A 27,875-nucleotide genomic window follows, 5' to 3' on the forward strand; every position below is an offset into this window, starting at 1 on the left:
AGGAAATGGGTTTAAAGTAAGATGTTTTCCTAGTCTTCCCTAATTATAAAGTTGCTGGGGAAGGTGCATAAAAATACTGCTATATGATAAGGAGTCAACAGTCATGATTGCCAGTAAGTAGTAAAAATAAAAAATGAAATAATTTTTAAACACACACATGTTTATAGCAGCTCTATCATAACAGCTAGAAACTATAGCTTTATCTGTAACAGCCAAAAACTGGAAGGAATCCAGAGGACCATCACTAAGTGACTGGACAAATTCTGGCACATCTGCATATTGAAATAGTACTCAGCAATGAAAAAGACAAACTATCTATGCACACCAAAAAACAGATGGATCTTAAAATAATTATACAAAGTAAAAGAAGTAATACCCTCCACCCCTCAAAAAAACAAGTACCAGACTGTGTGATCCCATGTATAAAAAACCCTACCAAAAGCTGACTCATCTATAGCAATACAAAGCAAATCAGTTTTCTCAAGAAGGGACAGATTGGGACAGCGATGGCAGGGAGAGATGAAAAAAGGGAGGAGGAACACTGGGGATGTGATGGAAATGTTAATTATATTGATTGTGGTGGTGATTTCACAGATGTATACCTATGTCAGTATTCTTGTATTATTATTGTAATATTGTATTATTATTGTATCCTTTAAAAACGTGCCATTTATTGTATGTCAATTATGACTTAATAAGCTCTTTGAAAATTTATTAGGGAAAGAAACATACACAACCCTAGTGAATATCAAAAAAATGAAATGTTATAGAATAAAACTAAAATATTAAAAAAAAAACTAAAATATTACACTAATGAAAGTTTATCTATGTTAAGTAACTTTTTGGCTTTTGGTCTTACCCACAAAATATCTTTTTGAATGGACATATAGAGCACACCCTAAGATGTAGCTCCTGGAGGAAGGCAAGGCAACCCACTCCAGTGTTCTTGCCTGGAGAATCCCATGGACAGAGGACCCTGGCAGGCCACAGTTCACGGGGTCGCAAAGAGTCAGGCACAACTGAAGCAACTCAGCATGCATTCATGCAAGATGTAGTTTAATAGGCATGCTCCGTTCAGAAGGTCAATGCCCACTTGTAATATTCTTGATTAGAAGATTTCCACTGAGCAAAATTAAAGTACAATAATAATGCCTTTAAATCTTCGAGATTTAAGTTTTAAAGGTTTAACTTTAAAAAAATCAGCCTTTAAAAGGATATATAATTCAAACTTCATGATCTGGGAAGTATTTTCTAAACAAAATTCTAAACAGAATTCATTTGGCTTGAAAACCTTTAGCTTTTTATAGGACACTTAAGTGAAAAAGGACTGTACTCGTGAAACTGAAGAGTTTTTTGCAATTCAAATATTATGCTAATTATCAATACAATAGATACATCTCTTGGAATGTTATTTAGCTACCAGAATTTTTAATATTTAGTTGTTTAATATTATTTTTCTCAGACATAAAGATTTTGTAATACACTTAAATCAACATTTGTCATTATTTACTAAATAGCATTTTTAAATTCAACAGAAGTTCTTGCCTACAATTTTTAAATGATCACTAACCAGAGCTAAATGAGCACTTGGTCATATAAGACAGAGTACTGGAATCATGGGACATTCATTTTTTGAGAATGGTATAAGGACCTCTACATTCTCCACAGTGAATAACTGTAATAATACTTACAGATGAAATACATGCAAAGAGGACTTTTAAAGTAATTACAAGGATCTACATAAATATTTTGGAGATGCCCACGGACATGTAGGTCTTTTCCTTAAAAGTCCAGTGTCAAAACGACCAGAATGAATAACACCTATTTATATAAGAAATAGGCGTTTTGAGTAAGAAAAACTTTTAAGATAGGTAATTAAAAGGAGTTTTCCTAAAAATTAACATAAAATACTTATATGGCTCTATGGAACCAATCTGGTTTACCCTTCCAGGAGACGCTTGTCTTAGTGTAGATTAAAACAAAATGGCATCTTTAGGCCATGAAAGCAGGAAGAGCTACTCGGCTTCTTTTAAAAAATCTAACTGGAGTTCAAACACTATTACACCAAATGTACAGATATTATAGTGCATTAAGTATGTCCATTTGATGGCATATTACAATTTTATAATCAATTCAACATACATTCATGTATTCCTATGACTTGCACTGAAATGAGTGCTAAAGACAAAAAATAAATAAAAGAAGGAACTAACATCTACAGAATATCTAGCAGGAGTCAGGCAATTTGCTAGACATTTCACACAAACGATAATCTTAATAAACCTACACAGCAAATATTTCCACCTCCATTTTACAGATAAAGAAACTTGGGGAAAAAAAAAAGAAAAACAAAAAAGAAACTTGACACTCGGAAATTTTAAAATAATTTGCTGATTTCCAGCTAGTAATTGGTATATCTAGAAATTTCAGAGGAAGATCTTTAATGAGACTTTTTCAGAACCACAGTGTAACCAGTTGGACTTGTTGCAGCTGACAGACACAAGCAGATCATAACAATGATATAAGGTATAAAAGGATACAAGGTATAAACATAACATAAAGAATGAGAACTATTCATCTCATCTGGGTTCAAAGGCAGCTTTGCAGGTAACAATGGGACTAGAGTACCTTGGAAAAATAATCAGGGTGCCACCAAGCAGAGAGAAAGGAAGGGTATCCCAGGCAGAAAAGTGAGCCCAGAGGATGACTTGACTTTCTTTTCTATACCATCTACGGCTCAAACCCACATTTTCTAAGAAGCTTTCCCTGAATACACTATTGCAAGCAGATTTTAAGAGTGGCATTCCATAATGCTAGTCCTGGTCAGCAGAGCTTTGTATAAACACAGGACACCAGAAAAAAAGGGACAGTTCTCTCTCTCTCTCTCTGTAAGATAGGAAACTTACACACTTTGTGCCTGGAACATAGGAAACCTAAGCATTTATGCACAAGGAGGGGGAACCCAAGCAAAGCCTGGCTCAGATTCCCCAACTGAGGAGATGGGTGAGAGTCTAGGGAAGAAAAAGTAGCTAGAGTTCACAGGGCAGTCAGTGTACCAGAGAAAAGAGAGCTGCTCAGTGAAAAAAAATGCTAAAGACAGGCTGAGGGGCCCAGCTGAGTCCCCAGGGGAGTACTGATCAGCATATATGTGTGAGGAAGCTACCTAAAGCCAAAAAGAGAATCATTCGAAAGTACTCAAGGAAACCATCACTGGGGCTCACATATGGCTAGGAACAGTGCCTGTCTCTACCAGACAGACTGGAAAACTTCTAAATTTACAGGGTACTGAGCAGAATATTGAGAAGGGATTTATCTCAGTAGCAAGAAAAATTAGTCCTAGACTAAATATGCTCTAGTCCTGCCATACAAAATTTAAAAGCAATAGCTAAAAGAATCAAAGTGTTTGTAAGAGAGAGAATAGAGCTCAAGAATGTATATAGGGATATAAAAATATCCAATATCCAACCAAGTAAAATTCATATTGTTCGACATCTAATAAAAAAAAATTACCAGGCATGCAGGGAAACAGGAAAATATGGTCCAGAACAAAAAGAAAAAAATCAGTCAACAGAAACAGACCAAGGAATGACACAGATAATAAATTTAGAAGAAAAGAACATTAAAACAGTTTTGCTATATTCTATGTATTCAAGCAGCTGGAAGAGCAAGCATATCAATAAAGACATGGAAAATATTTTTTAAAAAACCGAAGAAGAATTTTTCAAGATGGAAAATATGTGAGACAAAAAATATGCTGGATGGGAATAACAGCAGATTAGATACTGCAGAAGAAAATATTAGTGAGCTTTAGATCATAGCAATAGAAAATAGCCAAAGAAAGCACACAGAGAAAAAAGATACATTCCATATAGAAGGATTAGAATGATAGTAACTTCTCACTTGAAACAACACAAGCCAGAACACAGTGGAGCAACATTTTTAAAGGTCAAAAGAAAAGAAACAAAATTGTCAACATATGATTCTACTCTGTACAAAAATACCTTCTTAAGTAGGGACTTTCTGTGACATACAAAAGCTGAAAGGATTCATTCCCAAAACACCAAAACTATAAGAAATCTTTTAAAGAAGTCCTCAGGGGGAAAATAATATTGAATAGAACCTGGAACACATAAAGGAGTAAAGAGCACCAGAAATGGCAACTCTAGGCAAACATGAGCTTTTTAAAAATTATTATCTAAATCCTTTTAAAAGATAATAATATAAAGCTAAAATAATAGCAATATATTGTGGGATTTATAACATGGAAGTAAAGTATATGGAAACAATAGCACAAAGCTTGGAAGGAGAAAAATAGGTATATACTACGGTAAGTTCTTCTGCTATACCTGAAGCAGTCTAATATCACTTGACGGTAGACTGTGTTAAGTTAAGCATATATACTAAAATCTCCAAAGCAAACCATAGAACCTTATATAAAACTCCATAAAAATGAAATTATAGAGTATATATTCCTTTGTATTAGGCTGCTTTAACTCATTCTAACCTTTCTAAAATTCATCCATGTTGTTATGTGCTCATTCCTTCTCAATGCTAGTGTCAATAATGTGTTTAGCAACACACAGATTTAAAAATCTGAAAGAAAAGTTAGGGTCATCTACACATTTATTGTTGTTGATGATAATTTACCACATGTATCCTTGGCTAATATTTTGAATGAAAACTGCTTTAGAGAAGTCAGGAAGATGAAATCCTATCCATCAATTCTATGAATAGTCCTATAAATTGAATCCATCTTTTTATTCAAATAACTGCCAGCCCCCATTTTAGATATCCTATGACATTTTAAATGCTGCAGTTCCCTATAACAGTGATAATGGGGGTCCAAGGAAAAAGCTCCACAGGATCCTTTAAAAAAAGAAAAGAAAGAGAAACAACAAAATGTTACCTAAAATCTTGATTACAAAAATACTACCACCCATACACTTATATATTTACTTTCAGTAGGTCAAACACCAATGAAGTAGTTTTTCACACCAGAGTTTCATTTTATACACAGAATCAATGAATGGAAATATCATGACTGGAGTCTTCAATGAGGAAACAAACCTTAGGTACTTTGGGGAATCCTTGTGCACAAAGATGACCCCAAAGCAGTCAGGCAAAAACTAGTGGCAGAGACCTTGACTCTGGTTAACTTTTAGAACCATCTATTTCATTATCAACTCTGACAGGCTGAGGCTCAGCCAACAGCTTTCACTTTGGCCCTAAAGGGTGTCTTTGGAGTCTCAAGTGTGTGTGGGTGCTAAGTCTCTTCAGACTCTTTCTGACCCTACAGACTGTAGCCCTCCAGGCTCCTCTGTCCATGGGATTCTCAAGGCAAGAACAGTGGAATGGGTTGCCGTGCCCTCCTCCAGAGGATCTTCCTGACCCAGGGATTGAACCTGCATCTCAGACATGGAATCAAACCCACATCTCTTATGTCTCCTACGTTGGCAGTGGGTTCTTTACCACTAGTATCACCTGGGAAACCCTGTAGTTGTGTATGGATGTGAGAGTTGAACCATAAAGAAGGCTGAGCACTGAAGAATTGATGCTTTTGAACTGTGGTGTTGGAGAAGATTCTTGAGAGTCTCTTGGACTGCAATATCAAACCAGTCAATTGTAAAGGAAATCAGTCCTAAATATTCATTGGAAGGACTGATGCTGAAGCTGAAGCTCCAGTACTTCTGGAGCTCCTGATGTGAAGAACTGACTCATTGGAAAAGACCCTGATGCTGGGGAAGATAGAAGGCAGGAAGAGAAGGGGACGACAGAGGATGAGATGGTTAGATGGCATCACTGACTCGATGGACATGGGTTTGACCAAGCTCCAGGAGTTGGTGATGGACAGGGAAGCCTCGCGTGCTACAGTCCATGGGGTCGCAAAGAGTGGGACATGACTGAGCGACTGAACTGAACTGAGGTTGTCACAGAGCAGTGGCTTTGGGTCTCCTGTGACATGTAGCAAATTCCCACCAGCTATCTATTTTATATATGATAATGTTTATGTTTCAATGCTACTCTCTCAAATCATCCCACCCTCTCCTTCCCTACTGTGTTCAAAAATCTGTTCTTGATGTCTGCATCTCCTTTGCTGTCCTGCAAGTAGGATCATCAGTACTATCTTTCTAGATTCCATATATATACATTAATATACAACATTTGTCTTTCCTTCTGACTTACTTCACTCCGTATGATAGGCTGTGGGTTCATCCACCTGATTTGAACTGACTCAAATGCATTCCTTTTTATAGCTAAGTAATATTCTATTGTGTATATGCACCACAACTTCTTTCTTCATTCATCTGTCAGTGGACATCTAGATTGCTTCCATGTCCTAGCTATTGTAATAGTGCTGCAATCAACCTTGGGGTACTTGTGTATTTTTCAATTATGGTTTTCTCAGGGTATATGCCCAGTAGTAGGACTGCTGGGTCATATAGTAGTTTTACTCCTAGTTTTTTAAGGAATCTCCATATGGGCACTTTCAATTTGCATTTCCACTAACAATACAAGCACATTCCCTTTTCTCCACACTCTCTCCAGCACTTATTCTTTGTAGATTTTTTAATAATGGCCATTCTGACTGGTATGAGATGATACCTCATTGTAGTTTTGATTTGCAACTCTCTAATAATGAGCAATGTTGAGCATCTTTTCATGTGTTTATTAGCTATATGTATGTCTTCTTTGGAGAAATGTCTGTTTAGGTCCTCCACCTATTTTTTGATTGGGTTGTTTTTCTGATATTGAGCTGCATGAGATGCTTGTGTATTTTGGAGATTAACCCTTCATCAGTTGTTTCATTTGCTATTATTTTTTTCCCATTCTGAGGGTTGTCTTTTTACCTTGCTTAGTTTCCTTCATTGTGTGAAATCTCTTAAGTTTAATTAGACCCCATTTGTTTATTTTTGTTTTAATTTCCATTACTCTAGGATGTGGGTCATAAAGATCTTGCTGTGATTTATGTCAGTGTTCTGCCTATGCTTTCTTCTAAGAGTTTTATAGTTTCTGGCCTTACATTTAGGTCTTTAATCCATTTTTACTTTATTTTTATGTACAGTGTTAGGAAGTGTTATAATTTCATTCTTTTACACCTATATAACCAGTTTTCCCAACACTGCTTATTGAGAAACTCTTTTCTCTATTGTGTATTTTTGCCTCCTTTGTCAAAGATAAAGTGCCCACAGGTACATGGATTTATCTCCAAGCTTTCTACCTGTTCCATTGGTCTATATTTCTGTTTTTGTGCCAGTATCATATTGTCTTAATGAGCGAAGCTTTGTAGTATAGTCTGAAATCAGGAAGGTTGATTCCTCCAGCTCCATTCTTCTTTCTCAGTATCATTTGGCATTTAATATTTAGGGCTATGATTTAATTATTGTTTTCTTTTTGTCTCTTCTGCTTTTTCTTCATCTGTTCTTTTCTTGCCTTTTTAAAAATTATTTGAATACATCTTAAAATTCCTTTTTGTCAACTGGCCTTTATTTTTGTTGTTGTTCTAGGGATGACAATGTGTAAATCTCATTTTATACTGCTTTGCTATATTGAGCTTTGCAGATACTGCATTTTTTTCAAATTGAAAGTTTGTGGCAACCTTGTGTTGAGCAGGTCAATCAGCACCGTATTTCCAACAGCATTAGTCCACTTCATGTCTCTATGTCATATTTTGGTAATTTTCACAATATTTCAAACTTTTCCCTTATTATTATATTTGTTACGGTGATCTATAGTTAGTGACCTTTTATGTTACTGAAAGCAGCTCTTTTGCCCCTTTCCTGCTTGTCCATTTCTGTTCCCCTCTATAATTAAGAGAGTCTAATTATAGGAATGAGGTTACTAAGCAATTGAAACTAACTCCTGATTTAAGCTCTCCTGAATGCTGTACCATGCCTTGTCAAATCTGTTGATTCTTTTCCTAGATAAACAGAAAGAAAGAAGAACCAAGCAGTTACAAAATTACTAGCTCTCTACCCCCAACAGCCTCTTTAGCAATCCCGCAGGCAGGTCATGAAGGTGAGATAACATCTGAAGAGTCAGCCAGTCTGCACTCAATGGAGAATGATGCAGAACCCAACATCCTACCTTCAATGATTCACCGAGATTCTTCCCCCCCACCCCATTTTTCCCTTTAAAAACTCATGGCTAAGCAGAATCTTTGGAGTTGGTTTCTGGACATGAGTCTACCTTCTGGCTGGATTGCTGCTTTTTATGATTAAGGCACCTTTCTTTTCTACTGACACTTGCTTCTTAAATTATTGGCTTATGAGGAACAAGCAATCAAATCTGGATTTGGTTACATTACTATTATAAAAAGATATCAACTCACTGAAGGCTCAGATAATGATTTGCATTTCTTGGCAATAAAGTGTTTTTAATTAAGGTGTATATGTTCTTTTATTAGACATAATGCTATTACACATTTTATAAACTACAGTAGTATAAACAAAACCTTCAGATGCACTAGGAAGTCAAAAAAATCATGTGATTCACTTCATTGCAGTACTGGCTTTATGCGGTGGTCTAGAACCAAACCATGAACTTCCAGATGTTCAAGCTGGATTTAGAAAAGGCAGAAGAACCAGAGATCAAACTGCCAACATCCACTGGATCATCAAAAAAGCGAGATAGTTCCAGGAAAACATCTACTTCTGTTTTAATGACTATGCCAAAGTCTTTGATTGTGTGAATCACAACAAACTGTGGAAAATTCTTCAAGAGATGGGAATACCAGACCACCTGACCTGCCTCCTGAAAAATCTGTATGCAGGTCAAGAAGCAACAGTTAGAACTAGATATGGAACAACAGACTGGTTCCAAATCAGGAAAGGAGTATGTCAAGGCTGTATATTGTCACCCTGTTCATTTAACTTATATGCAGAGTACATCATGAGAAATACTGGGCTGGGTGAAGCACAAGCTGGAATCAAGACTGCCAGGAAAAATATCAATAACCTCAGATATGCACATGACACTACCCTTATGGCAGAAAGTGATGAAGAACTAAAGAACCTCTTGATGAAAGTGAAAGAGGAGAGTGAAAAAGTTGGCTTAAAATTCAACATCCAGAAAACAAAGAACATCACATCTGGTCCCATCACTTCATGGCAAATAGATGGGGAAACAATGGAAACAGTGACAGACATTTTTTGGAGGAGGCTCCAAAAGCCTCCAAAAGCAGATGGTGACTGCAGCCATGAAATTAAAAGACGCTTGCTCCTTGGAAGAAAAGCTATGATAAACCTAGATAGCATATTAAAAAGCAAAGACATCATTTTGCCAACAAAGGTCCGTCTAGTCAAGGCTATGGTTTTTCCAGTAGTCATGTATGGATGTGAGAGTTGGACTATAAAGAAAGCTGAGCACTGAAGAATTGATGCTTTTGAACTGTGGTGTTGGAGAAGACTCTTGAGAGTCCCTTGGACTGCAAGGAGATCTAACCAGTCCATCCTAAAGGAAATCAGTCCTGACTATTCACTGGAAGGACAGATGCTGAAGCTGAAACTCCAATACTTTGGCCACTTGATGCAAAGAACTGACTCACTGGAAAAGACCCTGATGCTGGGAAAGAATTGAAGGCAGGAGGAGAAGGGAACGACGGAGGATGAGATGGCTGGATGGTATCACCAACTCAATGGACATAAGTTTGAGTAAACTCTAGGAGTTGGTGATGAACAGGGAGGCTTGGTGTGCTGCAGTCCATGGAGTAGCAAAGAGTCAGACACGACTGAGCAACTGAACAGAACTGAGGGTCAAACCTGCAACATTTCCAAGCTTACCAGTATCCTTAACTTTTCACACTTAGAATTAATATCATACCACTTCACACAAAAAAATGCAGAAAGCCTGCATCCATATAAGTCCATCTAAATACCCCACTTTGTACTGTGTGTCATTTGCATCATATCTACACACATTATAAATCCCACAAGATGATGTTATAATTTCTCATAAAACAGTCATTTCTATTTTTAATAAATTAAAAATAAAAGGAGTTACTTATATTTACGCCAATATTTACCATTTCTGATGCTCTTCTTTTCTTCTTGAGGATCCAAATGTCTGTTATCATTTCCTTTCTACCTGTAGAACTTCTTTTAGAATAGCTTGTATTGCATATCTGATGCTGAATTTGTTCAGCCTTCTTTGATATCAGAATATCTTTGTCTTTATTCTTGAAGGAAATTTTTATTTGATATAAAATTCTTGGTTGATAACTTCTTCCCCAGCATTTTAAAGATGTCATTCCACTGTCTCTGGCCTCCACAGTTTCTGATGGAGGTCATCAAGAGCTAATCATTGTTCCCTGTATTTAATGTCATTTTTCTCTGCTGCTTTCTAGATTTCCTCTTTACCTTAGGCTTTTAGAAATTCAATTACAATGTGTCTAAGCAGTACTTTCTTGTATTTATTCTGCTTGGATTTCACTGAGGTTCTTGAATCTGTAAATTTATGCCTTCACCCAAATTGGGGAAATTTTCGATCATTATTTCTTCAAAAGTTTTTCTACCCATTATCTCTCCTTGCCTTCTAGGATTCCAATTAGAAATATATTAGAAAGTTTGTTATAACGCCACAAATTCTTAAGTCTCTGTTTCTTTACTTCTGTCATTTTCCGTTCTTCACATTGGCTAATTTTAAGTTCTCTCTGGCTCTTTGTCTGTTATCCCTATTCTGCTAGTAAGCTCTTGAAGTGAATTTTTATTTTAAATACTGTCTTTTAGCTTTAAAATTTAAATTTGGTACTTTTTTATGGTTTGTATTTCTCTGCTGACATTCCTTATCCTTTCGTTCATTACAAACATATTTTCTTTACCTCATTTCCCCTTAAATTATAGTTACAGTCCTTGCTGTAGTCCTTGTTTGCTAATTCCAATATCTGGGGCATATTGGAGTTGTTATCTGTTATCTACTGATGATTTTTTCTCTTGAGAATAGGTAATATCTCCTCATTCTTCACTTTTGGGCAGTGTTCTGGACCTTCTGGATTCTGTTTCTGAAGAGCGTTGATATGTTTGTCTTAGCAAGAAATTACCTTGGTTGGACTAAAACTATAAACTCAAATCTAAGTTCAGTATCCTATCCTTAGAAAGCTTCTAGTTTGCTCTGCAACTGTATAGTTCAGAAGCCAGTCAGAGAATTTATACACAGAATATGAGAACCTGGGGCTATCAATCTAGTTCTCCCTGGGATTCATTTTTCATTTTCCAGCAGCTATGCTTGCCCTAAACGCTGTAATCTGGTTATTCTAGCCAGGAACAGTGTGGTTTTTCTATCAGAATTTTAGTCATCAAATGCATCACTAACTTTATCTGCCCTAAAGCTGATAACCATTTTTTAAACAGAAAGAAAGAAAAATATTAAAAAACAGGAAAATTTTCTTCATTTGGTTCTCTTCCAAGTTTTGTCTCCCTTCTATAATTTTTATGGGACCTTCAGATAGTTGTGTTACATATTTTGTTCAGAATGTATTATGGCTGTCTGCAAGAAGGTCTTTTGGTTAGGAGCTTATTCAGCCACACCAGAAGTTTTAGTTTTTAACAGAGTATGCAACCCATTTATATTTCCTGTCATTGACATGCCTGATTGTGTTTCATGCTTTTTATTCTTTTTTCTGCGTTTCTTCTGCTTTCTAGCTTTTGCTTTAAGAAATATTTTTACTTTGATCCCTTGTCTTTTCTAGCAATTTGAAAAGTAGAAGGGGTATCTTAAATTCCAATATACTTGACAATATATATATTATTTTTTTCCTAGTTATCAGTGCCACAAATATTGATACTATCACTTAGGATCTGTAAACTCTCTCTCCAAGGGGAACAAAATTTACAAATAAATAAGCAAGCAGAAACTACAAATATTCACTTAAACTCAATTCACTGTTATGATCAGTTTTCTTATTTCCAACACTTCTTTTTAATAAGTTTACATTTTAAGACCTCTTTCCTCCAGAGGACTCACTGACTTTTTAAAAAAATCTTTTCATTCTTTATTCTCTTTCTGCACACTGCCAGAGCGTCATAAGTGGTTTTCCTTCATCACTGATTTCATTTTCCATAGTTTCAATTCTACACTTCAGTGTTTCTAATACTGATTTTAACTGATTTAATTTAAACCCCTTTATCACATGTAGCTTTTTAAAATTTCATCTGAATTCTTAGTAAAAAGGTTTTCAACACATTTGTTTGTCTTCTCTCAGCTTAGATCTTCTATATTACAGAGCCTATGTTTCCCTTATTTTTAAAGAATACAAAACAATCTTCTAATGCTTGCTTACTTCTTGTTCCTACTTATTGTTCCCATATTAAAGTATTTTCTATTTACATAACCTTGAAAAAGGAGTAGTATGACTAATCTTTGAGAGCTCCTGTAATCTAAGATATATGGTGATTCCTCTTTCCCTATCCACCTAGTCATTCTTATAATATTTCAGTCTGGACTGAAATATAGTTCAGTGTTAAAATGTGATAACTGACATCCTTGTCAAGGATGTCTACTACATTCTTGTAGCAGATATACCACAATGGTTCCAGTAAGCATAATTCTGTCTTTTGAACTGATATACATATATTTGGTATCATATTAAGAAACTCTCCATCTATTTATATGTCATGGTGTGATTATATCAAGATGTTGAATTTTGTCAAGTGCTCTTTCATGCTTTTATGGAGAACGTCAGTGGATTTTTTTTCTCCCTAGAAGTATTGTGTGTGTGTGTGCTTAGTCGGTCAGTCGTGTACAACTCTTTGCAGCCGCATGGACTGTAGCCTGCCAAGCTCCTTTGTCCGTGGGGATTCTCCAGACAAGAATACTGGAATAGGTTACCATCACCTCCTCCAGGGGATTTTCCCCACCCAGGGATCGAACCCAGGTTTCCCACATTGAAGCCGGATTCTTTACCGTCTGAGCGACCAGGGAAGACCCCCTAGAAGTATTAATATGATAAATTACATGAGCATGTGTGTGTGCATGTACCAACTCCCCAGTGATATCCAGTCTTTTACTTAACTACAAATACATTGGCTTGAGGAAGAATCACACAGTGTTGTTGCCTGATAATCTAAGTAACACAGGATTATTCTTGGACATTATAAAGCTATCTATAGTATTTTCATTATAATAAACAGTGAATTAAAAACTAAAAAGTCCAAGAGACTTCCCTGGAGGTCCATTGGATAAGAATTCGCCTGCCAACACAGAGGACACAGGTTCGATCCCTGGTCCAAGCAGATTCCACACGCCGTGGAACAACTAAGCCCTGTGCACCACAACTACTGAGCCTGTGCTCTGGGGCCCGCAAGTCACAGCGACTGGGCCTGTGTGCCACAGCTGCTGAAGCCCACACACCTAGGGCCTGTGCTCCACGGGGGAAGCCGCCACAATGAGATGCCCTTGAACTGCAACCAACAGCAGTAGCCCCAGCTCACCACAACTAGAGAAAGTCCATGTTCAGCAGTGAAGACTCAGCAGCCAGCAAAAATAAATAAATAAATAAATAAGAAACCAGAAGTCCACAGTGCCTTCCTCAGTCAGCAAGGGATTTTTTTCTTTTAGCACTTTCTGTTTTACTCTCAAAAAGCATAGCCATTTCAACTTGCATATTCTTTTCTCTACAAAAATATATTCGTATTTTTGACTGAACAAGTTCTTAATTATTAATTTCAATTTAATTAACTTAATCTACCAATCTATTATTAATTTGTTCTTAGAGTCTCCATGCACTTAATCTATAGTATTGCTTTTTCCTACTAGAATATCATGAAATTAACAAAATTTTGTTAGAACCTAAAAAGTGAGTAGCATATATATGATATTTTAATTATGGATTTTGTTTCTGGCTCTTCTAATGATCTGACAGTATCATCTTCAAAATGTAAAAATATGTCTATTTGTACATGAGCATTTCTACATGTACATTTGTATTTACCTAAATGACAAAAATGCTAAATAAATCATTTACTTGAGAGTTTATAAAAATAAGAATCAAATATAAACTAATCTAGATATATTTTATCTAAAAACTTCCCAGCAATTTCCTATTCTTGTGGATCCTCTCTGCTTCAAGTTCAAGAAGCTTAACCAGATTATCCTAGAAAATGTAAAACAGCACTCCAAATGCTGTGTTACAAATGCTTAAAATACATTAAACATATTTTGAGCTTATAAGAAAGTGTAAAAATCCCTGCAGACCAGTAAACAATCAGGAAGCTAAAAGCCAAAGTAGTAATCCTGAGCTGACACTGGTTTGAGATTTTAACAGCTACGTGGTGTAGACAATGAGCCCGTGGACCTGAGCAAGGTAGGACTCAGAAGTGAGGACTAGAAAAAACAGTGACACAGAGGCAGTCACTCTTTGGTCCCTTATTCCCTGCACACCTCAAGTATTGCTTCCCTGTCTTTACTTGCACTGGACTTTTCCAGACTACTACCTCCAGAGCTATTTTCTCTTCCAAGTTCCTAAATTCTGGCCTTGCTTTTACTTGGCTAACAATTATTTTCTATTAAAATTAAAGGTTTCTAATCACTTTCTATTAAAATTAATAACTTATTTATCTACAAATTGACAATAAAGGTATAACTGTAATTTTCTACCAACAACAACCCTTATTCTTGTCCAGGAAACCGATACATTCTAATGAGAAATGGAAAAGACCCTGATGCTGGGAGGGATTGGGGGCAGGAGGAGAAGGGGACAACAGAGGATGAGATGGCTGGATGGCATCACTGACTCGATGGACATGAGTCTGAGTAAACTCTGGGAGGTGGTGATGGACAGGGAGGCCTGGTGTGCTGCGATTCATGGGGTCGCAAAGAGCAGACACAACTGAGCGACTGAATCGAACTGAACTGAATGAGAAATGGAAGGGATAAGATGAATGATGTGGAAGAAAGTTAAGCATGGCAGCTAAAGATAACGGGGTGGGGGCGGGGGGGAGGTGGTGAGGAATACAGTGTTCCACTGTTCTTCTCCACTAGGCAATATCTTCTGGACTTCTAGCCTCCAGATTATTCTGTCTTTATTGAATAAAGGCACTACCACCTACCCAGTTGTACAAGCCAGAAATTTAGAAATTGTCCTTTCCTTTTCCTCAATATCCAACCTATAACCAGGTGATACCCATTTTACTTCTTAACTATTTTACAAATCTATCCTCTCTGTATCCTATATCAAGTTTTCTCAACCTCATATCTATCGATATTTTAGGCTTGATAGTTCTCAGTCTTGGGGAGGGGGGTATCCCTGTAACCACAGGATGTTTGGGCAGAATTTCTGACTTCTACTATGAGATGCCAGTAGCGGCACCAACTCCTCCTTACTGCCTGGTGGTGACAACCAAAGATGTCTCCAACATTGCCAAATAGCTCCTGGTTTGCAAAACAGCCACCAAGATGAGATTACTGCCTTGTACCAAGTTATTATCATTTCTTGTCCAGTATATATAGCAATAACCTACTAGAGTGTCTCCCTGAATCCACCAAATTACTGTACCCCATTCTGTAACCCATTCTCCATCCTATAACCAGAGTGGTATTCCAAATCCAATCTTACCAGTCCCTACTTAAAACACTATAGTGGCTTCCCATTTCTCTTATAATAAAATCCAAAATCCTTATTACTGCTTTATAAAGTTCTAGCTCTCACTTCTCCAGATTCATCCTGTACCTCACTGAATACTACTTCCCCTTCATCAGTGCATTCTAGCCACATTGGCTATCTTTCAGTTCCCCAAACAGGTCATTCTCTCTCCAATCATTGCACTTTGCTTCAACCCTCTGCCAAGAAGGTTCTTCTCCCACCTTGCATAACACTCTGAGAATAAGCAGAAGCTATTTTGAAAATAGTAAGTATCCAGAGGCTGTAGATTAAAAGCAGTAACCTAAAGAAAAAGTTGAATGCATTCTGATGGCTGGAAAAAAGAACATACTGTATCTGGGATGGGATAGACAAAGATCAGCGATGACCAACAAGAAGGAAAGATAGAGGACAATGTGTCAAAAGAGTCACAAAACCTTCATTCTAGCCTCTGTTCTGTCACCCACCATCCATGGGATTTCTTTTTAATCTATAAATAGGAAAACTAACTTTTTTGTTGTCCGCTTCTATGAGGTTTAACACATGCAACCACCAGTACAATCAGGATACAAAACAGTTTCAAACTCCCCCTCAATTCTCTGGTGCTGGCCTTTTGTAGTCAAACACCTCATCACTCCAGGCCCCTGGCAACCATTGACCCATTCTTTGTCCTACACATTTACCTTTTCCTGAGATTCAAACTTAATCTTCCTAAGTCTTATTTCTTCAGTCACGAAGAAACACACACACACACACCATCAGGAGATGGCATATATATACATATAACATACATTCCATCTTCTTTATATTAAAATAGTAAGTTACTTATGATGACTGATTGTCTGCCATGGTTAAAAAGCCTGGTGTATGCTAAGCATCCCATCTAGGTTCATATTTAGAAAAGGCTTTCTTTAGATTTGTGGCTAATGCCCAATTTTTGGAATCCTGCATCTTGGACCTTCAGTTTCCTCCATAGGGACGGCTCCGTGGTGGGCCTGTGACTTTGTTTATTCCTACAAAGCTATGAGCTCCAGAATGTTCCTAACCTTTCCTGCGGTTGTCCTTCCTCAGTTTATACACTGCAGTAGTTTGAGCAGCCGCCTGCAATTTTCTTCTCAGCAGTCTTTACTTGGAGAGTCATTCCAAGCTTGTTCAAGCAACTTCTTTATGAACATAGCTTATCCTGAATGCCTAAAGGTAATATTGAAGATACTGTTAAGTCAACAAGTCGCAGGAGTAGTCAAGCCTGCTGTCCCCATTGATGATCTAATATGAAAAAACTCATTGCCTAGTCTCAAAGGGCTGTTACACTAGTAAATCACAAGAATGAGATATAGGACATTATAAGGATTTTAATAAATGCATCTGAAAAATCATTCATAATTCTCTATAGTGTAACAGATTACATATAACTATAATTGTTTGAATAACTAGATCTTAAGGTATTGATGAACTAATTAATGTTTCCCTAAAATAAGACATCTAGTGGTATATGAGAGGAATCTAAACTTGGCCTAACCCTATTTACACATTTTAATTAATGAACAGGTGAAGATAGAGAAGCACAATTACTAAGCTTATAAATGTCTTAGCTAGTAGGGGTAGCTAAAAATAATGTTAGAATCATACTTCAAAAAATATCAACATAAATCAGTAATATGGAACAACATAGACAAATTAATAAGCTGAAATAGGAAAAAAGAGATCAACTACAAAAATAGAGAAAGAGAGACCTAGTTTGACAGCTGCTCACATAGTAATATCTGGGCATATAAGTAGATTACAAATTTGCTATGAGTCATTAATGTGACATGACAATTTAAAAAAAAAAAAACAAAAAACTCACACTATTACATTGCTCTTTTCAGGCTCAGTGATGAGCTCCATGTCATCAACTCCAGTGATCAACTCTCAACCTCATTTTTCACCTCCTAGCAGCATTTAACAAAGCTGATCCTCCATCTTTTTTGTACCACTTTCCTTTTCCTTGCTCAGCATACTCTTGGCTCTCCTACTCACTGGCTGCTCTTATCAGCTTCCTTTAGGACAGATGACTCCCAAATTTCTATCTCCAGTCCAAACCTTTCCGTGAAATCCAAATTTATATGCATCTGTCTCATAACCATAGAAACCTCAGAACCACCTCCCTTCCCAAATTAGCTTTTCCTATAGTCTTTCCCATCACAGTAAACAGCCAAGTTATCCTTCCAATTGCTCAGGTCATAATCTTTGAGCCATTCTTGATCTTTTTTTTAATAACCCATATTCATTCCATCAGTAAATCCTTTTGACTGCCTACAAAACCTGAGTATTCTCACCACCTTCACTGCTTCATCATCTACCCTCAGGATTATTACAGTCATTTCCTAAATAGTCTCCCTACTTCCAACCTTGAAAATCTCATTCCCACAATCTATTCTCAATACTGCAGAGAGAACATTTAAAAACACACATTTATTCAATATTCGGTCTAAGACTATTTACTGAAATCCAATTATGTGCAAGGCACTGTTTCAGGCGCTTAAAATACATATATATGTGAAAAGAAGAGGTAAAAGGTGTTGCCCTCCTGAAGCTTTTGCATCCTGTAAAAGCACAGATAATAAACTATAAAGACAGTAAAAGAAATAAATAAAATACACGGTAGATCATAAATGCTACATGAAAAAAAAACAGAGCAGGTAAGAAGAAGCGGTGCTAGGGGAAATGGGATGGTTTGTAGATTCAAATGGGAAATGAGTCTAGGTGTCATTGGCAAAATAACCTTTGAGCAAAGACCTGAAAGAGGTAAGGACTTAACCATGCAGAAATCTGTATAATAGCATTCCAGTCAGATGTTAAAATTAAGAATACATAAAATACTATTTTTTGGTAGTATTCAAACTTGAATTGACCACATGATGGGCTGAAAGATACAATATTTTAACTTGCTATTTTTATCTATATATTCTTATATTTTAATTCTTAAACAATGTCCTAATAAGCCACAAGTGCTTTTTCAGAAATGATAAATGAAGTATCAGAAACCACTTATGCAGGCAAGCTTTAAGTCTTTTCCCAAGATTCAATTAGGAATTTTTCCTTTCATTTCACTGAGTTTCTTTTACGACCCATAAAAAGCAGTTAGAAAGGCCAGTATTTTTAATATGCATATCTAATACTCAGAGAAAAACTGCAAGTGCATCAAACACAGGAGATCACCTGGATTTAGCTTGCTAAAATACTTTCAAATACAAATACTGACTGATTTTTCAAATTAAGTTACTTATAAAACTTAGGATAAAACAAAGTCATCAGATTTATTAACATAATAAAATGAGCACAAAATTATGAATTTTTAAAAGCTTGTTCATTTCCATCTAATTGGATAAGACTAGCACAATGTTTGTTTTTACCTTCCGGTGGCCTGTTGGATGTTGCCACAACGACGACCCCGTTTCTGAACAGATTTTCAAAAAGCTGTTTCAGAATCATGGCATCAGCAATGTCAGTGACCTATGGACGGCAACACATTTGTTTTATTTTAATTTCACTTCTGCTCTAACAAATTTGCTAATGGCTCATCTTTTTTTTTTTTTAATATGGAAGTGAATTCCAAGAGAAAAATTCTAATTATCATGAATCAAAGAGTAGATAATTAAAAGCATGAAAGACTATAGTCGGTTAAACTTGACTCTTCTTTTTTGCAAGCCTATCATTTCTACTCAAATTATTAAATGATTCTATGTTAACTTCTTTCATAGAACTACAGGTGGAAAGCACAGATAATTGTCCTAAACATTTAGGAAATCTAACTAATTAAAACTAACATAACCAACTCCCCCCTCCTACTTCCTTCCTACTCCCATTACAGCCTCTCTCCCCAAATAAAGAGGAGAGAGGAAAAAAGAGAGAAAAAACAAAAACAAAAAACACAGGCTGTTTGAGATTTCTAACACCTTTTTGGCAAAGGTCCCTGAAAAGGTGACTTTAAATTTTCATGGGACTTTAGAAATAAGGACAAGTAGCCTGTGAGACAAAATCAGCTGCTGTTGAAAATAGAATGATATGACATAGATACTATTGTGCAATTGTTGCACAAAACAATTCAACAGATGGCCCATCACAAAAATAAGCAATTTCATTGTTCTTTTTAAGTGCCTTCTATTACTGTCCATGAATAATCAAAAGGCACTGCAGTCATTTCCAGCACAGCCAGCCTCTGCTAACCTTCGCAAACACAAATATTCCTTCTACAAAAAAAAAACCAAAAACAAAAAAACCAGCCTTATAGAATGGTTACATGGTGCTGAAAAAAAAAAAATAGCTTCTGACTAAAACAGAAATAAACAATGCAGATAAAATTATTTCATCTAAGTTACAGAGATAATAGGACCACTGATACTTTCTAAGATTATTTTTTAATCCACAATTAACAAGCAATCTTAATGATAATTTTTTTAAAAAGCTTTTTAAAATCACAAAGAAATACAGAAATTAGGGAGGGAAGGCAGTTGACTTCACAAATAAATACATAGTGAAGGTTGATATCAATTATTGCACCTTACCCTACGAATATAACAACACAGTTTTGGATACTCTCAATGTAAAAATGTTTTGATCTTCCTTTAACAGCACATTTTAGGTAATCTCAATAAAACTTATTTTATATTCACAAAAATATATCACACAATATATATATCACACTGTTATTTTTAAACCAGGCTGAAGTACACAGAAATTAGTGACATTCTTTCAAATTAGACCAAAATAGTAAATGTGACCAACTAAATGGTTATAATACAACTAACAACAACCTGGGTGACAGAAGTCTAAATCACTTCTCTCTTTCAGCTGATATCTCACTCAAAAGTTTAATTATTTCCTTCCCACCTGAACAAAACCAAGTCAAACCAGGATATGGGAATGTGCAGATCTTTTTTTTTTTTTTTTGCTGTCTCAGGCTTTAACTTTAAACCATTAACTAAAAAAAATTAAAAAGACAGGGAACTTACAAAGTGGTGATTAAAATGAAAAGGAAAGTGGTACTGATATTATTTAATTTGGAGCTTAGGATCACTGTCAAATTTTGCTTCCGCCAAAACACTCACAGAGAAGGCCCTTTTCAAATGCTTAAACACCAGTGGCATTTCTGATGAGAGGACAGAACAAGCTTGCAAATTTTAGAAGCAACTGCACTTTTAAATTGGATTCCCAATACACTGACTTTTAAAAAGAATGGTTATTAATTAAAATCACCCAATTTTAGAGAATAAAAATGATTATTTGACTATCTCACTGATTTTCTTGAAAAAATTAAAATAGCTTTTGTGCCCTAAGGTTCAGATAAGTGAAGGGACATTTAGCTTATAACACTGTGCAAAGGTTTAAACTGAAAGTTGAAAAAGCAAGCAATAAGGACTGGTGGTTGAATTATAATTTGTTGTTTTTGTATCACAGAATGTTTTTGCTCTAGCAGAGTAAATTAACTTGGAGAAGCTATGGCTAATTAATAAAGTAGGAGTCACTTGGTGTAGCCGGGTGCCAATGCATACTCTTTTGATCTTGTCCTTGCACTTGTTCAGCTTTGCTGGGGAACAGTAATTTTACAGTATAAGTGAACAGAAGACAATTGGCCACACATTCTTGAAGAGCGAGCTTTTTCATCACCCAGCATTTCATTACCACCAGGAACAAAAGAGAAGGCTACAGATTACCACTAAGGGTAGTCTGCTAATACAGAGTGGAGACATTTCATTAGCATTAAAGAGAAAAGATTTTTTTATGACCTAGAGTTGCTTTCCATCATGACTCACTTAAGTAAAAAAAAGGAAAAAAAAAATCTAATGGTTAATTTACATGTGTAAGTACTTGAGTCTCAGTCATCTACTGATTGGTACAGGGCTATGTAATGAGTGACAAACATAAGCATGCATTATTAGTAATTAGCATTAGCACAAAAATAAGCACCTATTTTTTATTAGCAGTTTTTAATAGCTTTCCTGTTTTATAAAAATGGTCAAAACTATTTTTTAAATGATATTGATAGCTTATAGAGGAGAATTTTGCATGATATTCTGCTCATCAGAATTCTTTTTTTGGGGGGGAACCATATTAGTAAAATATCTATCCTGTGTCCCTAAAAGAAACATAAGAAAACATTTTTTAAAAATTCAGTCTCCTTCAGTATTCTGATATCTTCAGAATCATAAATGGCTTAACAAGAAATATTAATATTCAAAGAGAATATAATGAAGACCCTAAAGAAAACTTTAAGGAAAACCTATTCTTTTATTTCAGTAATTAGTAATTAAAACACATAAAAATATTCTATCTAGACAAATCTCTCAAACAAGAACAGTGTATTTGATAATACAGGTAAAACTGAAATACTACGCTTGGTAAAACTGACCTTCTGCAAATGTAATCCAAATGCTACCAAAACATAATCTTAAAAAAGCCCTAAATTTAAGAGAAAAGAATATATTATTGTTTTTAAGCAGCAATTGTTCCTATTCATCCTCCTATAAAATAAATATTATATTAATTAACACCATCTAATGGTCAATAATAACTAGTTAAAAATCAAGACCAGTAATAGGATTCAATTTTAAAAGTGAAGTGGTGATTGCAGACACACTGTCATAGAGATTAAAGTGCCTAAAAACTCTGCACTAGCAAATCAGCAATGTATGTACTAGGCTTACTGGGCTTAAGGATAATTTCTACACTCTATCATTAAAAGATTTTCTAAAAGCCCACCTAGTTCTAGGTCTATATATTTAAACATATAATAGAAGACATATAGCAAAGAAACATACAACATAGCCTTTATTACTAGTGAATAAGAGCACTGATGATGGATTCAAACTGAGTTACCAGCTCTGTAACCTTGGAAAAGTAACTTAACTTCTCTGACCCTTAATTCTCTCATCAATCCAATAAAGGCAGTAACAACTACCACCTTGCAAAATCATTATGATACATATAGTAAATCCTCAAGAAATGTTCATTATGACTATTACCTCTATATGTTATGTATGCTAGGATAAGACCATATGATTTATATATAACTGTATAGAATTTTAGCTGTAGATGGAATGATACATAGCATAGTACAGTAGTGAGGAACACAGGCACATAGAAAACACTCAGTAAACAATAGCTAAATTATTACAGCATATACTAATAGAATAAAAGCACCCTAATAAATAAATGGTCACTGAATCCAACAGTTAGTTCACAAAAGATGGATTTAACAGTAAGCAAATAGATACAGAAAAGACAAACCATATTATTACTTAAAAGAATATAATTAAAACAATGAGATCCCATTTTTCACCTATTAGACAAAAATGCTAAGATAATTCAGAACACTGACAGGAAAAAATGCAGGTTGTTATATGAAGGAAGTGGGCTTAGTTGGGGGACTACTTCAATAACTTCAGTAGATACTAATTGATACTAAGATTTATTCATTCATTTGCTCACTCATTATTATTTGTTCACTCATTTATATTGAAGCACTGTTCTAGACATTTGAGATACATCAACCAGCAAAACAACCTTCGAGTTTCCATTTCTGTAGAGCAATATGTATAATAAGTAGTAAACAATAAATAAGTAGATATATGTCAGAGGTAATATCTGTTACAAAAAGAAAGGATAGGGGCTTTAGAAGTGTGGGAGTCAATTGTATTTTTAAACAGAGCATTGGCCTTGTTAAGTAACTAAGCAAAGATCTGAAGAAGTAAGAGAGTATGCTGATGGACATGTAGGGGAGGCCATTCCAAGCAGAAAGTGCAAAGGCTTGCCTTGTTTGTTCCAAATTGTACAGACGCTGGGGTCAGAGTGCTGGTGCAGCAATACTCTGAGTTATCATTTCACCCTCTGAATTTTTAGAAAAGGAGGACAAGTAGAGACCTGAACTGGCAGTTAGCCCAGTTCTGATGTGCTAGAAGGAGCTTTTCTAAGACCAGTGGAAGATAGTCCACAAGATACTGAAACCAGGAAATCTAGGCTCTGCTCAGTGATCAACTCTGCCCTCATTCTTGCCCTTATATGCTCGCTTTTTCTGGCTTTTCTCCAAAAAGTATATGCAAATACTAGTCTTTTCCTGCATGCAGTGGTAAGCTCCAAGGTTCAGGTTTGGTACTGCAGGGAAAACAAAAGAGCAAGACTATTAACATTTTTCATTCTAGGACATTCAGGCCAACGTTGCTCAAGGGAAGAGGGTAAATGCTACCATACTAGCATGCTACCCTGAAATACGGGAGCAAATAAAAGCAATCAAGTTGTTTTTCAGTCTTGTCCTGTTGCCTTTGTGCATATTTTTTTCAAAACTCTGGTGAGAAACAAGCATTTGGTATAAAAACCGCCATTAACTATGGTTCCCTAATCTATGAAGAAAATAGGATTGGAAAAAGTAGGGAGCATTCAGTGAGTCTAGAAGTAAGGGTGATAAGGTTAGAGAGGAAGCGGGGGTGGGGGGTGCGGGTTGAGCAAGAGGGATGACACCATCTTGAAAAGTAAAAGTCTTAGTCACTCAGTCGTGTCTGACTTTTTGTGACCCCCATGGACTGTAGCCTGCCAGACTCCTCTGTCCATGGACTTTCCCAGGCAAGAATTCCAGAGTGGGTTGCCATTCCTTTCTGCCGCCTTATAATCCCATCTTATAATATATCCTGCCTTAGAGTTCAAGCCCTTTTAAGTTGGGTTTTCTGTTACCTGCAGCCAAAAGCATCCTAATATATACCTCTTCTCTTTGCTTTTCTTGGGCTTTGGTTCATCAAGGTAAACCTCCTCCCATTAGAGATAACAGATATTAAGAAGATGACATTTCCTCACATTACTTTACTCTATTTACTCTATCTGTTCTAGATCACAGGAAAATTTTTTTCAACACAGAAGATAAAAGCAAGACATGAGTAGTTCCTTTCTCATCAAAACTCTTTGCAAGAAACAGGAGATTCAACTAAAGAAAATGGGTTGTTTATACTTGAGATCCCAGGATGAAATAGCACTGAAAGCAACTCCTGGGAACTGGTGCTGGAAATTGGCCTGAAATTACAGGTCGCTCTGGAGAGCTCAGCAGCTGTCTAGGGAGGACCCTGGTACTCCTCCCGCTAATGTGATTCAGCTACTTCCTAAATCTCTTTGTTCCTGGCTCATTACTAAGTGGGAACTTCCCTCTGTACCTTTTAGTTCAAATACACAAGAAAAAGTATATGACTGGCTTAATCACTAGGCCACACCACGCAAGTCCAAGGGTGTTGACAAGCTTGTAGACTAGCTACTCATGGATCGGATGTCCTGACATGATCCATATGACTGTGGGACAGATAGGGTCCTATAGAAAGGAATAAGCCTCTTTAAGACAACTGGGGTGAATGAGTGAATGAATGAATGAACCAACTCTGGATAAGGCAGGAGATGACAGACAGCTCCATCACATTCACTTTCTCTTTGTTAGCAAGCAACCTTTTATAAGCAAGGGGTCTGTCTCCCTCTTGATCTCCCTTAATATATAATTTGAAAAATCTTTTCTGTTGCCTTACATTTCATTTATAATACTTGATTCATCCTGATAGCTGCTTTTGTTTCCTTCTTCACAACCATGTATCAATCTTCTAAAATTTGAACTCAATAGAGAATACCCAGTAATCAGACAGGTTTCTGTTAGGACCTCACTATCAGGATGGCAATATGATTTTCATGGGCTCTTGAACCTTCAGAAGACCTTTCCTCAATTAAAGTATAAATTTATTTAGACATATATATATAAATATACATCTATATACATATAAACTGTATTTTATAACTGTGTTAAACAAATATAGTACAGATACAGGCTGGATTCATTATTGATATATTCATTTCTTCTCCAAATTATAAAAGAAGTTATCATCATGGGCCCCTGAAAGTATCATGGACCCTCAGCACTGTACCTGTAGTGGGTAATTTGGCCCTGTTTGGCATAAATCTTCTCAGGATCTCCTTTGCACAACCATATTTTTATCTTCTCCTAACTTTCTTAAACAGTCCTGTCAATGGTCCTGCCAATTCTATTAGTTATTTCCATAGTGCAGAATAACTATTTAATAGAATTAAGTGAAGTAAGGACACTTTGTAAGCCATGAATTACTTAACAAAGTTTGCATAATAATATACTTTAAAATTTTTAATTTCAATACCTTTAATCAAAAATTTAACGTGTTGAATACCTGATAACTGTGGTAAAAGAAAGTACTGAGAGTCGTGTACCTAAAAGTTTATTTTGTTTTAAAACGCTGACACAACACAAGTAACATACAGAAGTAGTGCTCTGTTCACATCACTGGTTTCCCTGTTTCAATAAGACTTCTGTTTCTAAGGGAAAAAAAAATTTAACTCTGTCGATTCAATTTTGTTTAGAGATATTTTGGTTAAAATTCATAATGAGAAACCAAGAGAGATGGCCTTCAGTGACTCATCACTGACTTGTTGAAGGCCACATAACTTAACTCAGCGCTATTTTTAGAACTAAATAAGGCCCTTCTCTTCCTGCAGTACACGCCTGTACTGAATGTACCTCTTCAGAGCAGCTGAGGAACATCTCTTTCCATAAGCCTTTCTTCTGAGACCTTTGTAGTTCTACAATACAACCGGTGAATGTGAGTGCCAGGCTGTCTGAATATGATTGAAGGGAGAAAGAGGTAAAAATTCGCCTTCATACCTACACTGAAACCAACCACCAGCCAAGAGCCAATAAGTTTTAGAGCAACACATACCACGCAAATTCTCCAGCAATGCAGGAACATAGCCCTGAACATCAACATACAGGCTACCCAAGGTCACACCTAACACATAGACCCATCTCAAAACTCATTACTGGGCACTCCATTGCTCTCCAAAGAGAAGAAATCAAGTTCCACGCACCAGAACACTGACGCAAGCTTCCCTAACCAGGAAATCTTGACAAGCCAATCGTCTAACCCCACCCACTGGGTTAATCCTCCACAACAAAAAGGAACCACAGACCTCCAGAATACAGAAAGCCCACTCCAGATACAGCAATCTAAACAAGATGAAAAGGCAAAGAAATACCCAACAGGTAAAGGAACATGAAAAATGCCCACCAAGTCAAACAAAAGAGGAGGAGATAGGGAATCTACCTGAAAAAGAATTTAGAATAATGATAATAAAAATGATCCAAAATCTTGAAAACAAAATGGAGTTACAGATAAATAGCCTGGAAACAAAGATTGAAAAGATTCAAGAACTGTTTAATAAAGACCTAGAAGAAATAAAAAAGAGTCAATTACAAATGAATAATGCAATGAATGAGATCAAAAACACTTTGGAGGGAACCAAGAGTAGAATAACGGAGGCAGAAGATAAGATAAGTGAGGTAGAAGATAAAATGGTGGAAATAAATGAAGCAGAGAGGAAAAAAGAGAAAAGGATCAAAAGAAATGAGGACAACCTCAGGGACCTCTGGGACACTGTGAAACGCCCCAACATTCGAATCATAGGAGTTCCAGAAGAAGAAGACAAAAAGAAAGGCCATGAGAAAATACTCGAGGAGATAATAGCTGAAAACTTCCCTAAAGTGGGGAAGGAAATAGCCACCCAAGTCCAAGAAACCCAGAGAGTCCCAAACAGGATGAACCCAAGGCGAAACACCCCAAGACACATATTAATCAAATTAACAAAGATCAAACACAAAGAACAAATATTAAAAGCAGCAAGGGAAAAACAACAAATAACACACAAAGGGATTCCCATAAGGATAACAGCTGATCTATCAATAGAAACCCTCCAGGCCAGAAGGGAATGGCAGGACGTACTGAAAGTAATGAAAGAGAATAACCTACAACCTAGATTACTGTATCCAGCAAGGATCTCATTCAGATATGAAGGAGAATTCAAAAGCTTTACAGATAAGCAAAAGCTGAGAGAATTCAGCACCACCAAACCAGCTCTTCAACAAATGCTAAAGGATCTTCTCTAGACAGGAAATGCAGAAAGGTTGTATAAACGTGAACCCAAAACAACAAAGTAAATGGCAACGGGACCACACCTATCAATAATTACCCTAAATGTAAATGGGTTGAATGCCCCAACCAAAAGACAAAGATTGGCTGAATGGATACAAAAACAAGACCCCTATATATGCTGTCTACAAGAGACCCACCTCAAAACAAGCGACACATACAGACTAAAAGTGAAGGGCTGGAAAAAAATATTTCATGCAAACGGAGACCAAAAGAAAGCAGGAGTCGCAATACTCATATCAGATAAAATAGACTTTCAAATAAAGGATGTGAAAAGAGACAAAGAAGGA

General features: G+C 36.2%; 1 protein-coding gene across 3 annotated transcripts in view; it reads right to left on the bottom strand.

Annotated features, from left to right (window-relative positions):
• The window catches only part of AFG1L (AFG1 like ATPase), a 189,629-nt gene that overhangs the window by 96,118 nt on the left and 65,636 nt on the right, over positions 1 to 27,875 (bottom strand). For all 3 annotated transcript variants that reach the window (XM_061131463.1, XM_061131464.1, XM_061131462.1), the window contains one exon: positions 18,967 to 19,066. In XM_061131463.1, the coding sequence (XP_060987446.1) occupies positions 18,967 to 19,066 (100 nt within the window). The remainder of the gene's footprint in view (positions 1 to 18,966; positions 19,067 to 27,875) is intronic.

Source organism: Dama dama, chromosome 28 (genome assembly GCF_033118175.1).
Source record: "Dama dama isolate Ldn47 chromosome 28, ASM3311817v1, whole genome shotgun sequence".
In the NCBI taxonomy this organism is placed as follows: Eukaryota; Metazoa; Chordata; class Mammalia; order Artiodactyla; family Cervidae; genus Dama; species Dama dama.